Below are 15,841 nucleotides of genomic sequence, written 5' to 3'. Positions count from 1 at the left end.
CAGAAGGAGGACAGTGGAGAACCCCACTGCTGACTACCAGTGGCAATGGGAGCGGTGCACCCCTGTCCCCAGAGGCTGCACAGGTACATATCCAGCTGCCCAGTGGAGAAGCAGGAGGCTTAAGAACCTGCTTGAGAAAGATAGTTCTGAACCTTTGTTCACTCCTTGACCCCCTCCCTGGCTGTTTCTCCTTTGCGATTCGGTTCAACACCGCCCCTTCCTCCTGCCCGGTCTTCGACCGCGCCTTTGCCACCCTGCGCGCCACAAAGGCTGCCAGCTGCCGCACGGCTTTGTCCCCGTGCCCGAGCCTGCCAGCGACCAAGCCCTCGCCGTTGCGATGGTTGTGCAACAGCGGCGGGCTGGGGGCGCGGGACACCCGCTGCCCAGGCGGGATCTTTGGCGGGCTCCCGCCGGAGCGCTGCCCTCGCCCGCCCGGCCCCGCTCCCCGGGAGCCGCCGGGGCTTGCGGGGCCCGCTCCGAGGGCCGGCCGCAGGGCGCCGCGGTGCGTGCGGCGCTGCCGGGGGCTCGGAGCGGGCCGGGGGCTCGGTGCGGGCCGGGCCGCGGGGACCCCCGGGCGGGGCCGGACTACGCGCCCCGAGCGCCCCTGCGCGGCGGCGGGGCGGGGCCGCGCGGCCCTACAAAGGCGGCGGCGGCGGCGGGGCGGCCGCTACTCACCGGCACCGGCGGGCGGGCGCGGGGCCGCGCTCCGGCTCCAGGCGCGGCCATGAGGCGGCTGTAGGGCCCCGGGACCCGCCGCCGCTCCGCTGCCTTCGGCCGCCGCGGGGGGGCTCGGCGGGGCGCGGCTCTGCTCGGCGTGGATGCCGGCCGGGGCCGGCCGCTCCCGGCACCATGCACACCGTGCAGAAGGACACCACCTTCACCAAGATCTTCGTCGGGGGGCTGCCCTACCACACCACCGACTCCTCCCTCAGGAAGTACTTCGAGGTCTTCGGGGACATCGAGGAGGCGGTGGTGATCACGGACCGGCAGACCGGCAAATCCCGAGGATACGGCTTTGTAAGTGCCGCTCCGCTCCGCGGCGGGACGGGCGCTGCCCTCGCTGCCCCCCGTGCGCCGGGGAAGGCGCCGGCAGCGGAGCCCCGCGCTGGCGAGCCCGCCGGCGTGGCCGGACAAAGCCCCGGCGTGGCCGGACAAACTCCCGGCGTGGCCGGACAAACTCCCGGCGTGGCCGGGCGGACCCCCCGGTGCCGGGCGCTGCGGAGCCGCCGCCCGTCCCGTGGCTGCCGCGGAGCTTGTGCCCGCTGCGGGAACGAGGGGCTCGGTCAGGACAAAAGCTGGGCTGGGGGCCCGGGAGGAGCCCCCCCCCGTGTTAGCCGAGGCAGTGCCGTTCGTTTCAGCACCTGCTTCCCCCTCCCGATGTCCGTGCGGGTCCCCGCATCCCGCCCGCAGCTGCCCTGAGCTCCTCTGCGCCGGGGGTTTTGGGAAGGGCTCCACCTTGAAAAAGGCACGGGGAGGAGGTGGAAGGGCAGGGGAGAGCAGCTGGCACCGGCCCAGCGGGGAAACCGGGCGCGGGGGGAGCGCCCGCTTTTCCATCGAGTCCCAGCAGCCCTTCCCATCTCGCCGTGCAAGCGGGGCTGCACGAAGGGAGTTCAGCTCCCGATTCAAAATAGAACAATAAATAAACTCCACTTAGTGCCTGTTGCTGGAGTGTTTACAAAGCACTGTTGCTACAAACAAGGCTGTGCTCGATTCCAGGTGACCATGGCAGACAGAGCAGCTGCTGAAAGAGCCTGCAAAGACCCAAACCCCATCATTGACGGCAGGAAAGCAAATGTGAACCTGGCGTATTTGGGAGCAAAACCAAGGAGTATTCAAACTGGTGAGGCATCCAGGAGATCCCATCTCTCTGTATTAGAATAACTTGTGAGACAAGGAAACAAGTTCCTCGGGCTGGAATCATCTGATCTGACGATGCACATTTATCTGTCCCCCATAGTTCTGATTATTGGCTGAGGGCACTGTGTAGTCCAGTTACCTCTCTGCTGTATCTTCTTCCTCAGCCTTGCTGCACTAATATTACTCACCAAAGTTCATATAACTGTGTTAAAGCTGTTTCCTTCCACGGCAGATCTGTTTGCCCGTTAACCTCTTTGTTACATGAGAATGAACAGTAAGATCCACTGTGTCATTTCTCCCTTTGGTTTAATGACCACAGTACCCAGTGTGTAAAATAAGGCTTTACACCCCATTGTGTGTTCCATAACAGCACGTTCACACTGGGCTTTCATCGTGAATTCCCATCTGCTCCTCGTGCATATCACATATGCATGTTAAATTTAACTTGTTTCTAAATGGGGCTCTGAATTTGCTCACATGCATAGCAGATCACATGCAAAGACGTGTGGTGTAATTCTGCCTGTGTGTTAGGAGTTGAATGGTACAATGGATGCCATTCATTAATATTTCTTTTTTTTTCTGAACTTTTATTTTCAGGTTTTACCATAGGTGTGCAGCAGCTACACCCAGCCTTCATTCAGAGACCCTTTGGGTAAGTGGAAATGATTCCTAACGGTCTGTTTGAAATCAGATTCACAAATCAACTTCCTCATTATTTAAAATGTGTGAAAAAGGCCTTCGCCGTCAAGAGTGGACAGTTTCAACAGCTGTTGTTAATGTTCAGAGTACTTTATTTCTGGTGATTTCAGAAGTTTTGTGCATTTGTCAGCTTTAATGTAATTCCCAAAGATCCTTCTTTATCCTTAGTAAATCTTAGTCATAATAAACCTAGTGCATTGCTCACTGCTTTGCCAGCTTCAAGAATTCACAGGAATTCAAATAAATGGAAAATAGTTTCTCTATTATAGTACTTAAGGTGTCAAAACAATTAAGCAAATTCTGCTCTCATGTTTCTCAAATAAGATCCTCTGCTTCCTCTGTGCCATTTCCCACGTAATAACGCTTAGGATACAGTTTTATCCTAGAAAACAAATTGCATTGGAAACAAAGTCTGTTACTTAATGAAAGTAACATTAGGTCAAAAATTGATTTTGGACAGATGTTATACAAGGCTTGAATAGTCTGCAAAAGTGGGCTTTTGTCTGCTGTTTTCAATAGCTTATACCATCCCTACTCGGTTAGAAAAGTCCTCTTTTTATACATCTAATAGGATCTGGCAGCTGCTCGGCAAAAGACAAGTGTGCTTCACGAGAACAATAGTGACTGTCATACTGCCCTCATTTAACTGTTTAATGATTGATGCAGCTCTTTTTTTGCACCATCTCAGAAAGTGAATATTGATAAGGTTTTTTATTATTATTTTCTAAGAGCATTAAGAAAGTAGGTGCATTTTTTAAAGCTTTTGAGCACTGCCCTGGTGTGGTTTTTGTGTGACTCTAATATAAATAGATGGGATTTTGGCCTTTGTCAACAGCAATACTTCATCCCTTCCCTGCTCTCTGCTCGTTTTTTTGGGGGTGTTTTGTTTCTTTTTTTTTTTTTTTTCAAGGAAAAAAAAAAATCTGCTAACAATAAAACTTTCATTCCTCTGCCCTTATGGCCGCAGTTGCCAACTGCCTGGATAATCTCATTCCGATGAGTTTATGGATGTAAGAGGCTGTGTTGCCACAATAGTGCACACCCAGTGTACGTGTGCTGTGTGTGGTTCAAACACGCCGCTTCTCGCCAGCGGTTACAGCTCTGCTGGAAAGCCCTGACAAACATCTGCCACGAAAGGAAGGGTCTCCCCTTCTTTGGGGCAAGAGCCACAGTAGTCTGCATAGACCAAATGCTGCTTTTTAATAGCTCTCCTTGCACGGGGGCTGCAAGAGCTTTCACAGCCCCCAGAGCAGCAGCACCTTGAGATGTGAATGCAGAGACTTTTGCATGGGAGTGCAGGAGAGAAGTTGCCAATAAAAGCAGCCTCTGGCGAGTCCTGCCACGCATGGGAGCAGAGAAGAGCAGAGTGGTGAAGCCCGTTAAAACCCCTCTTGTTGGCAGGAGCACCTTGCAGATTATCTGCAGTTTTCTGGGTGCCCTTCCTACCCCACAGCCGCAACTCTTGAAAACATTTCTTTTTTCCAACAGTTTGCTTTTGGTTTCACATCCAGAGGAGTGTGGGATCGACTGATTACATGTTCCTTGTGATCTAGACAGTTCCTGTTGCAGTTCCTAGGCATTGGTTTCATCATTAAACCAGCAGAGCTGCAGTTGGCACATACAGTGGAGAACATTATAAATTATTTATCAGTTGCCAAGAGACAGGAACCAGGAGAATGGAAGGCTGGAGGCAGGGGATTATATATCATTATTTGCAAGCATCAGTAAACAAGAATTTAATTGAATTCAGTCATTGCTGCAGCAGAATCACTGGAAATGTGGGTTTTGCAGAATGTGTTTACCTGAGCACCACCTTTACCTGAGCACCACAACTGGGGCTGCTCTCTGGCTTCTGAGCAAAGCCTCAGGTGCTCAGTTGAGCAGCAAAGCTTGGCTGCCAGTTCCCTCTTTGTCTCCTCAGTAGACCAACAAAATTAAGAGCCTGCCAAGCTCCACTCCTGCATTCCCTTGAGCCCACAACTTCCTTGGCCCTCAGTGGGATATGAGGGTAGATGAGGAGTTTATCAGGGTCTGTCACTGAATTGCTGGTGTCTGTTTGCACCACGCTGGGTGGATCCTGACCTTTCCCAAAGGAAGCTCAGTGGCTCGGCTGCTTTGCCCCTGGTGTGAGATGTTGCCTGGCTCTCCCTCCTGCAGTTCCTGTCTCTGCAAAGTGTTTGTGCCCAGGGGTTGGCATTGTGGTTTCCAAAGGATGATTGTCATGGGGCACAGGGTGCTTGGTGAGCGAGCTGGGCTTGGCAGGGCAGGAATGAATGAACAACCGTTAACTCCCGAAGAGCAAGCAGCCAGTCATGTCCTGGCTGTCAAGCCACAAAGCGCAGGTTTTGGTGAAATCTGAAATGAATGGAAACTATGAAAATCACCCAAACACCAGAGAGGATTATTTATAAACTGAAGGCTTCTCCCCCCCCAGCCCCAGACACCTAAATGCAGCTGTAAATATTGCCAGGGCTATGCGGAACAGAAAGAGAAACCACGAGGAGCCTCTCTCCTTCCTCCTGCTGTCCTGGCAGGGGAGGCACTTGCACAGCAGACAGCACGGAGTCAGTAGTAAATCCTGTTTGGAAAAGAAGTTTCTAGCTTGTTGTAACCAGAGATCTTAACAGTAATGCAAGGCAAAGGATGTGTCTGGTTCAGGGTGACTCGGAGATCCGGCTGCTGAGTTTAGGGAAGCAGCATTGGGCCTGGGGCTCAGCCTGGGGCTTGCAGACTGTGCTTTGCTTGGAGGCATCTGGCCGTGCCAGAGTGTCCCTGCAGCTGCCGTGCTTCATGTGATCAGGTGATGTGGAAGAGCTACTTGGTCCCACCTTGTGGTTCCTTCCTCTGGGACTCTGGAGGTGGAGGCAGGTTTGAGTCTGTGCAGGGAGTGGGGATTCCCTGGTTCTCCTCTGTGCTTGCTGCTCTGGACACAGCATATGGCAGATGCATTCCTGTGGCTGTGCCTCAGCGAAGGAGCTATCTGTGTGGGAGATCTACCAGTGACTGAGTAAGTGACTGAGCTCTTGCAAACATAAAACTGTCTCTTGTGGCAGGATCCAGCTCTCTCCATAGCTGCACATTGGATGTCATTGCTCCAGAGACCCCATCCATGTGTGGTTACTTGTTTTGGTGGCCCCCTGCCTTTGACCCACATTTGGTCTTTGGCAACGTCAGAAAGAGTTAAAACTCTTTGAGTTTAAAATTTCATGTGTTGACACTGCTGCAGTTAGAAGTGAAGAAAGTCTCTCTTTGTGTCAGCCCAGCCTCCCTTGCAGCTGTTTATCCTTAAAATTTCTGTATTGGGTTAAAAATAAAAGGCAACAAACTTTCATCTTTTCTGTGGTTATGCTTATAAAAGGGCGCGTGCTGTGCCCAGCCTGTGTCAGCTGGCAGCCCCCTGCTCCAGCTTCCCACTGCCCACTTACCCGGAGCTGGAGGCTGCAGGCTCCCATCCCACTCTGCCAGGCTCATGTGGATGGAGCACCCGGCACCTGGTGTCATCCTGTGCCAGGAACATGAAAGCCTGGGGGGGAAAGGGGGCATTTCCTAAGAAATGTCCAAATCCATTTTCCAAACGGCTTCAGCTGCTGGTTCTCATGCATGGTGACTGCTGTTCAGACCAAATGCTTGCCAGTCGGAAAGAAATCACTTTCTTATTATTTTATTATTTTCTTTTGTGTTTTTTAAGTGTAAACATTTATTTATAAGCAGCTCAGACAGCTTTGAGAATTTTCTTGGACATCTACTTCAAGATGGCAAATGCTGGTGTCAGACCCAAGGGTTTGGTGTGCCTATTTTTTGGGGTTGGGGCAGAATTTGCTCATTTTCTGCCTGTAAAACAATAGAAAAACGTGGTCTGATACAGTGACCTCACACTTGGCTATGTGAATGATGTGCGAGCTCAGACCTGTTGCAAGGGACAGGCTCTGGGTGAAGGATCTGAGCCATTCCTGGGCAGTCAGGGCACAGGCTTGTGTGTGTTGGAGAGACAGCCTGAGCTGGCTCTAGCTTTGTCTTTACAGCACGTGGCTTGAGTTGTGCCATCTTCTCTGTGTGATCCCATTGCCTCTGGTGGATTTCCTCTTCATCCTCCTCAGCAGCAGAGACCTGAGTCCTTTCCCGTTGGTGCAGGAGCTGGGGAGTGGCAGATCCAAAATTCACCTGTGTTGCTCTGGCTGGTGCCACAGAGGCCCAAAGTGGCAGATTGATGCACACGGCTGAATTTCCAGAGCAGCTCAGCTTGTGCTTGATCTCATGTTTCCTTTGAGCAGCTGTTGGCATATGGGCCCCAACTCACAGTATTAAGCACATGCCCAGTAATTCGAATGATGAATGCAGCCCTGGGCATCCTGCCCTGGCGCTGAGGGCACCAGCCAGGGAACCAGACAGTTGTTGTGCTGATAATTTGGTAGCAAGGACACCGGGTCACTTCTAAATACAACTTTTATGAAGAACTTGTTCCCCACGGATGGGAGCAAGCTACATACCAGAGCTAAATATACTCCATGATCACAAAAGATGAAAAGTCCTGGACCTCAGAGTTAAAACTCAGTCTCCTGTTTCTCAGTCTCCAAGTGCTGTAAACAGGGTTGTGCTGTCCCCTGCAATTTCCCTGTCACCAGCTTTGAGCATTTTAGCTCTCCTCTGTCAGAGTTGAGCTGCCCTGGCCAAAAGCAGCAGAGGCTGGAAAAACCATGCTGGATCCAGGCATCCCCCATGATTCCAGCTTGCAGGAAGGTGTGGAGGGATTAGACTGAGATGTCTTAAACTTTCTACTACCACAAAGGCACAACTGGTAGCAGAGATCACAAAACTCTTTAAATGGAATTTCTTTCTTGACTGAGAAATTACTTAATTACTTGTTTTACCAAGTGTAGGCCATCTTTTATCAAAAAGAGATATTTCATTGCTTCTTCCATAGCTGAAGCATTCTACTTCAAAATACGTCATCTCTCCAAGAAAGGGGTTTAGATAAATCAAATGACTGGATGGTTTTAATGAAAGGTCGGTGGAAGGGATCATGTGTAAAGAAAGAAATCCATTAAAAATGGAACCAGTTGAAAGTAGTCACTGATGTGTATTATTCCAAAACTTGTCAGGTCCTTCAGAAGAGTTTAGAGATGTTTCTGCCATTGGTTTTCTCTAAATTGCAGAAGAAAATTGGAGAGCTCAGTCAAAGGCAGAATTCTGGGGCTTCCTGGGTTAATCTGTTGGAGACCCTGGTTTTCCCTACCATCCTACCAGGTTCCTCACAGGGATGTTGAAGGACTCAGGTTCCTGTCATGCACTGGTGTGAAACAGTCCCTGTTTATTCTGTCAGTTAATTTCTGGTTTGGCTGTGCTGATAACTGGAAAGGGGAGGGGTTTTTCCTTCTCTGGAGAGCTGACTAGTTGTGGATAAACTTCCATGTGGCTTTTTCCTTGGTGCCAGATGGCTCTTGTTTCAGGCAGATGTTATCTCCTGCTACCTGAGTGTTTTTCAGCCTGCTTCTCTCCAAAACTATTTTTGGTCTGGCCCAGCATGCCTTTGTTTGGGATCATGGTTTTTTTTTTTTCCTTCTTCCTTTGGGTGTGGGGGAAGCAAGATGCAGAGGATAAAGCTATTGAGCCTGGCTATAACTCCTGGTGGAGCTCAGCGTGTTGATCTCAGACTCTTGGTTGAGCTGAGAAAAAGTATTAGATCTTTGTGAGATGTACTCCCATCTTTGGTCTGCAGCCTTGTTTTTTACTTCTTTCTGCTTTTTTTCCCCCCACTGGCTGCAGTCTGGGACAGTCTGTTGTGGCATGTCATGCCTTGGTGATTGCCACTGGTGCGGTGACATCTGCTCCCAGCAGGGATGCAGGGAACCCAGTCCTGTACCTGTTTGCACAGGCTGCTGTGTAAATCTTCTCAGAGGGACAGAGGAGGATGAGGAGAAGGCAGACAGGCAAATCAGTTACTAGAGGAGCAGAAATTGTCTTGACTGCTTTGCTATTTTGTGTTTGTGTCGTGTTGCAGCAGGTGATGATAAATCCCACGGAGCTGCGGAGTTCATCCTTGTGTGACTTTGAGCTGGCTGGGATAGCTGGCTGATGAGGCAAAAGCTGTTGACATTTCAGTGCATTTTAAAATCAGCTTTAGTAGGGACATTTCAGGAGTTGGAGGTTTGTCATGTTGTGGTTAGAGCCCAGCCCTGTCAAGTGAATGGTGAGGGATGGTGGAGTGATTAGGGCACAACCAATGTCCTGACCTGCACCCAAGTGTTAGTGGATAAACTGTGATCCCCTCCTGGAGTGAGAGTCCTGCTGGGCAGGCAGGGACATCCTGCAGCCTCCTCCTCATGTCTGGACTGAGAACAGCGCCTGAATTTCTCACATTTCCACAGCCTGTCATCGTGGCTGGGGCCCGTATGATACCTGTGGCCAGCCCTGCCTGCACTCCACACACGTTCACTGAGTGTCTCCTCCAGGTGAGTGCTTGCTGGCTTGGGAGTGTCCCTCAGGAACAATTCCTTGGAGTGTGAGTTACACCAGGACGTGTGCCTGCATCTCCAGCTCTGCCGTGGTGCCGTGGCACTGCCAGTGCAAGTGTGGGGTGTGCTTCCCAGAGCACCTTTAAACTCAGGAGCCCACTTCAAAATACACCTTTGGATCTGCCCTGCAGGCAGTGCCTGGAGGTGTCACATCACCAGGGGCTGTGCTCAGCTGGTCCTGCAGCACCCCCAGCACCCCCTGCCATCACGTGCTGTGGCAGTGTGGGTGTCCCTGTGGCAGCCAATGGGTCAGCTCTAGTGGAAATGGAGGCCAAATTCCTGGGGTCAAATGCCAGAATTTGTGCCTTCACTGGCAGACACAAAGGGCTCTGTTTCTTTTATTCTTCAAGGAATAAAAGGCTGGTCGTGGTGGTGGCATTTGTGTGCTGATCTCTGTAAGGCTGCCAAGAGCCCTGTGCCCCTCCTTGTTTCCCAAATGTTTGTGTGATGCCGTGTCCCTCCTGACAGAGGGGTGCAGCTGTCTCCACCTCTTCAGAACTGACAAAACCAGCTCCCAGCAGGGCTGGCAGAGATCGAGGGGGTCAGGAACTCCCACCTTGTTGCTCTCCCAAACTCGTGCAGCATGCAGGAGCAGCTTGCAGGAGCAGCTCGTGGCTCATGTGTAGGAAGTCCTGCAGGATGGCAGAGAGCTGAGAAGGTGCAGCTAAAGCACACTTTAGGTGTAAATCTGATACAAAATAGTCAAATATATCAAGTGTCTCTGAGATGAGCTCTGCTGATGAGAGCTCGTTCCTCTTCCCAAGTGCTTGGGGAGAGAAGTGGGACACATTTCCTCCTGACTTGTCCCTTTTTTTCTTGCTGCCCCCAAGCCAGCCCTGCCCTGCTGCTGTGGTGGGGAGACCTGGGAGATGGCAGGTTTTGAAAGGGACATTTTCATCTGCCTGGAGCCACGGATGCCTCCCCTGATGTGTTTGAACATCTCCACCCAGACCTGCACCAAAATGGGGCCCCTTTTGTTCTGTCCCCCACCAAAGCAGGACCTGTGTCCCTCTGCCAGTGGCTCTGTCACCATCTCTGTTCTGGTTCAATTTTGGCTGCCAGGGCAGTGTGGCGTGGTGCCACGTGGTCAGGAGCGTGGGCTGGCACCACGAGAGCCCTGCCAAGTCCCTGCTGTCCCTCCTGCTGTCCCTCCCGTGCCACTGCTGCCTCTGGGCTTAGGTTTGACCATGCTCCTTGTGTTGGGTGCCCTTTGCCTGTGGCTCGTTGTCGTGCCAGCAGCATCTCGTCCATCTGCTGCTCACGGGGTGACTTTGGTGTGTGGTGGCCACGGCTGATCACTTGGTTGGTGTTTTATAATCACACCGTGTGTGTTTCTGATGAAGTTCTCTTCTGGCTGGCAGGGCCCATCGTGGGGGATGGAGGAGAGCTGCAGGGAGGGAGGAAGGGAAAGGCATCTTAAACCACAGATGTGACTCATCCTGTAGAAATTCAGATTAGAGTTTGCTGTTTTCTAGAAAGAGAACTCCAGAACAGCTTGCTTTTTGATAATTTATCTCCTGAAAGATCATGTTAAGGAATAATGGAAGAGGGGGAAATATTTTAAGATTTTCTGTGGATGCAAAATGTAGCCAGCAGAGAACTTCATCCTACTGCACTGGTTTGTTTTGTTTGTAGCTGCAAGTCATCAAAGTGACCTTACTTTGGGTTGTGTGTTTGTTTTGATTGATGAATTGCCATCTGTCCACCTAATTCAGAAGACCAAACTGCATAATATCTTGATTGAAATTTCTAGCTGAATTATTGAAATCCTACAGACCAAAAGAACCTTCCCTTTTGCATTGACATTCCCTTTAGAAGCAGATCTTGGAGTTGCTGAGTGTGATATTTTAGTGCAGTACCAGCTATTGTGAGTGATGTGTGCTTGTGTATGCACTGGGCTGGTGGGATGGATTTCTGAGAGCGAGGTCCAGGAGTACATTCTGCCTTCCAAGCTAATGGTGCTTTTTATTCCAAGTAGCACTGAAAAGCTGGAGTTTTTTTCCTTGCTGAAGGAAAAATGTAGTGTAGGATGTTGCAGATTTGCTGTCTCCAAGCCCACTGAGGAGCTCTGTGCGTGAAAGCAAAGCCAACAATGCGGAGATTCTTGGGATGAGCTGGGAATGTCCGCTCACCCTGATGGCACCACGTCCCCCACATGGGCTGTGCCAGCTCAGGAGAGCAGTTGGGTGGCAGCAAGGGACATGGAGGAGCTGCTCAGAGAGGGTGATGCTCAGGCTGGATTGCCCAGAGTCTCTCGGGCTGTCCTGGTTGTTTGGTGAGCACAGGTGGAACTCCTGTGGGCAGGAAAAGTGCAGGCCCCTCCTCTGCTCCTGCCACCGGGTGGTTTTCGGTGAGCTGAGCATTTTTTGTTGCATTTGTGGCGTGATTTTAACTTTGTTGGGCCCTGGAGTACCAGGAAGCCTGGTGCAGGGTGTGACAGGCAGGGAGAAGTGAGGAGCAGCCAGAGCATCCATCCCCAGTCTGGCATGCAGGATGTTGGCTGAGCTGCTGATCTACCAGGGGTAGATGGACAGAGCCTGCTCGTGTCATTCCCAAGGGCCAGTGCCTGGGGGTGCCTCTGCAGAGCCTCTCCCCAGACTCTGGCAGGCCCAGAGAGCAGCATTGCACCTCTGAGTTATTTAAAACAAAATGAAAGAGAAAACCCCCCAGTGACAGGCGTGAGGAACCTCTGGCTGGGACTCAGCCCTGCTCCTCCAAGAGGGGGCTGCCACTGTGTGAGTGTGTGGCATGAAGTGCCCTTGGGCTGAGCTGGTGCCTAAGCTCCAGCTCTGATTCAGCTGTGCTGGCCTCAGTTTAGAGCAGAGCTGAACAAAAAGGGATTCTGTGCATTTCTGCTGCCTCATCTCATTCCTGTTACCCACAGGGTGATGCTGGGTATGGTGTGCTTATGGGCTGAAGGACTGTGAGGTCCCTCTTGCTGTCCAGAAGAAGATCTTGCACTGAATCAAAGGTTGAGGTGCTGCTCACCACCATCCATCTTCCCTGGCCATATGGAAGGACCCTGATTTCAGAGGCAGTGTTGCTGTGTGGGGAGAGGAGAACAGTCATTCTCTTGTCATGCCAATTGTCTCAAGCAAAAACAAACTGCATATGGGAGTGGGAAAAGGAGAGGAAACTCGGTTCAGATGAGCCCTTGTTTGTGAGAAGCCTTTCTCCTGTTTGAAGAGCAGACTAAACCATCCAGTGCTGGTTGTGAAGCAAGTGGGATCAGCCCCAGGTGGACCCCAGCATGCTGCAGGTGGTGGCTGAGATTTAGGATGCTCCCATAGACTGAGGGTAACCACGTACAGCCCTGTGCCTTGTGAAGAGCCTGTGGGAGGCTTTTAAAAGTGGTTGTGTTTGAAAATGTGCTGTCACACACATCCACACAAAAATCCCCAAAATATTTGAATCTGCATAATCTCTCTGCAGAATTTTGCCTTGGGGATTTTTTATTGGCCAAAAATGAGCTGGGTTTGGAGACAGGGTGGCACAAGCTTTTTGGCTTTGCTTCCTTCTGTGGCCTTATGTGGTTCAGCAGGCAGTGGCCAAAGGGACCTTCTCCCCAGGGTGTGTGTGGCTCTGATCTTCCACTGGTACTGTGCCATTTGCTGGTGATAGCCTGCACCCCCTATTTCTTAAACAAACCCCAGATGTGTCACCCTGCAGCACTCTTCAGGCCACATAAATTCCCCATTTTTGCCTGGCCCGTGGCAGTTTGTGTGGATGTACCTAAACCTTCAGTTTTGCACAGTTTTTGCCCAACTGTTTGAGACCTGACTTGACCTGGGCCCTTTGGAAAATACAGCCCTTTCATTTTGATGCTTTTTTCCCCCCTCCCCTTTCCTCCTCATTAGCAGTTTCTAACAAATTAGGAGGCACTCCTGCATTAATCACCTCCAGGATCTTTCCATCTATGGACTTTAATTGACTGGGACGTTGTTAAGTTCCCCTCAGCAGCACAGCTCCTCAGGGCAGGGCCAAGCCTGGGAGAAGCTGCACTTTTGGGCCCTCGTGGAAAGGGCAGCGGAGGTGCCAGGGGCAGATGTGACAGCTCATGGACACAGGAGTGTCACTGCCCTGCCAGCTACTGGGGAGTGCTACCAGGGGAAGAAAGCAGCATTAATACCTCATGTTTTACAACAAACACCCTGTAGCATTCCCTAAACATGCAGTGTTGTGGAAACATGGTGTAAGTGTGTAGTAACTGATAACACCTGGCAGGATGGAGGGCCTGGGGCTGCACCCGGGGTCAGTGGTCATTCCTGGTGGGACACATGGAGGGTGACACGTTTTCCCTGCTGCCAGGAGCTGTCCCACAGGGGCTGTGGGTCCTCAGGACCCTCCTCCACCCAAGCCTGGATGGAGAATACAGGAGGCAGGAAGGCTGGCAGGGACCCGCAGAGTGTGAGGAGGCTGAGGAAACGAGGTGAGCCAGAGGCTGTGTCACGGCCTTCCAGGGAGCTTATTTTGGATTTCAGCAGCCTGGATAGTGGGAGATACAAGCCATGGGGACCAGGATGTGTGTATTAGTAGCAGCCTATGCTTCACCTTGCACTACTCCCACCCTCAGTCTAGGAGTGTTTGCTTCTCCTCCCCACCCCGGGGAGCACCCCTCGCTCTGGGGCAGCACCGTTTCCGTGGCTGACTCACACGAATCTGGGGGGAAGAGGGGCTGTGCAGGCCAGGGGGACCCCAGCCCCTCACTGACTCTCTCCCTTTCCCTCCACAGACTCACGCCTCACTATGTTTACCCCCAAGCTATCATCCAGCCCAGCGTGGTGATCCCTACCCCCGTGCAGTCCATCACGTCTCCCTACATCGACTACACGGCCGCCAGCCAAGCCTATTCCCAGTACACCACAGCTGCCTACGACCAGTACCCCTACGCTGCCTCCCCCGCCGCCGGCTTCGTGGGCTACGGCTACACGGGCACGGTGCAGCCGCCCATCACCGCCAGCACCCCCGCGGCGCCCGCCGCCGCCTTCGTGCAGTACCAGCCCCAGCAGCTGCAGCCCGACCGCATGCAGTGAGGGCCACCCCGGACAATCTCTCACCCTGCGAGGATGCGACTAGGACAGCAAAACGGCAAAAAAAAAAAAAACGAAAAAACACCAACAAAAAAAAACAATAAAAGAAACAAAACCAACAACAGCAACAAAAAAAAAAAATCACCCCCTGCCGCCCCGCCCCTGTATCTCCCGTATGTAGGTGCATATCGATACCTAAGCTATTTATAGTGTTGAGGGCGAGCCCAAATCCTTGCAGTCTGACTGTGCTTATGAAAGTGGACTTCTGGTAAGTTTTTTTTCCCTTTTTTTTTTTTTTTTTTTTTTTTCCCACCTTTCAATCTGGACAGATACTGTCTTGAAGATGTCCTGAAAGCGGCTGAAATGTTTCACAGGGAAACGACAGATTCTTGCACACATCGCAGTCTGCTTCCATCACCTGTGGTCTTCTTTCTGCCCCCTTCCCCGTCAGCCCTTCCTTCCTCATCCAGCCTACAATCCTCTTATTTACTGGTGAGGTACAGAGGTACTCGGAGAACATGGAAAAAAAGCAATCTTATTTTTTGGTTGTACAAAAACTTTGTAATACTCAGAGATGCCTTACAGAAAAAAAAAAAAAAAAAGCAAAAGAAAAACTATTTTTTAATATTTATTGCGATTTTATTCGCATGAGCTGTGAATTGCAGACAGAAGAATAGTAGTAAGTATCTGCCTTGTTTAATTCTCATTTTACTAAATTATTGTATGTAGGTAAAAGTTCTTAAGTAATTGCTGAATCACTTCAACATGCAAAAGGGAATATTGGCTTGAAGGAGAGCAGAATATTCCTTTAGTCAACGCACTGTACTATTTTCTTATTGTAATTGTTACTCTGTTAAGATTATCTCAAATTTAGGTATATTTTTAAATGCAAAAAACCAACCAAGAATACCGAACATTTTGTCTACTTTGGTAGATCTTTTGTTATAATGCTGCAACCTATGGAGACATTTACAGTATTTATGTAAAAGAGATTTGGGGCTGTTGGCCAGCAAGGTTTAGGTGAATATCACGAGTGGAGCAATAGAGAAGAAGGTGTTATGTCACTGAACAAATGGGTAAATGTAACCTTTTTATGCCTGTAATCCAACAGCCAAATAAAGGAAGAGAACAGGCGATGTAAGTGCATTTCTACAAAGACAGCAATAAACTATTTTAACTTTTAAGATTATTCGATGCAGTATGGTACGATGTTTGCGTGGCCGCAGTGCCTTAGGGAGTATTTCCCAGCCCACCTGGTCTGGCCACGCTGGGCTTCACCCTCGAGTGTGCCAGGGTGGGCCGGGGGGTGTCCTGTGGCAGGAGCGCCTGCTGCCATCCTGGCAGGCATCAGGTGCTGCCACCATCCTGCAGCGTGTCCCACGCTGCCCTTGCTCTGCGTGTCCTGAGGCACCTCAGGGTTTCTGAGCTCACAGAACCTCGTGGGCTGGTGCCAAGTGCTTCCTCACACTGCGTGGAGCAGAGGGTGGGAGGTGCTGCCGTCCTGGTGCAGCTCCAGAGGCAGTAGGGGCAGATGGGATCTCATCCCAGAGTTTTCAGGCCATCGCTTTCCTTCTGTTATTTGCTTAAAATAAGTTGGGGGTTATTTTTCTAAAATTGAATTTTTCTGTAAGAGAGTAGTCTGCCAGAGCTCTGTCCTGGTTAAGGGGATTTGCTGAGGGTGTCTCAGGTCCAGCAGTACCAGGCAGGTGCCAGCAGCAGAGAGACTTTCACCCTTGAGCCTCA

At 51.2% G+C, this 15,841-nt stretch overlaps 1 protein-coding gene across 1 annotated transcript; it reads left to right on the top strand.

Moving 5' to 3' along the window:
- Positions 1 to 717: 717 nt before the first annotated feature.
- RBM38 (RNA binding motif protein 38) lies at positions 718 to 15,287 on the top strand. The gene is made up of 4 exons (XM_053993314.1): positions 718 to 1,017; positions 1,717 to 1,840; positions 2,455 to 2,509; positions 13,801 to 15,287. The coding sequence occupies exons 1-4, from the start codon at positions 850 to 852 to the stop codon at positions 14,099 to 14,101; spliced, it is 648 nt and encodes a 215-aa protein (XP_053849289.1). The 5' UTR covers positions 718 to 849; the 3' UTR covers positions 14,102 to 15,287.
- The last annotated feature ends 554 nt before the right edge of the window (positions 15,288 to 15,841 follow it).

Source organism: Vidua macroura, chromosome 17 (genome assembly GCF_024509145.1).
Source record: "Vidua macroura isolate BioBank_ID:100142 chromosome 17, ASM2450914v1, whole genome shotgun sequence".
Lineage (NCBI taxonomy): Eukaryota > Metazoa > Chordata > Aves > Passeriformes > Viduidae > Vidua > Vidua macroura.
Note: the sequence above shows the minus strand (reverse complement) of the source record. Positions and strands in the feature narration are given on the sequence as shown.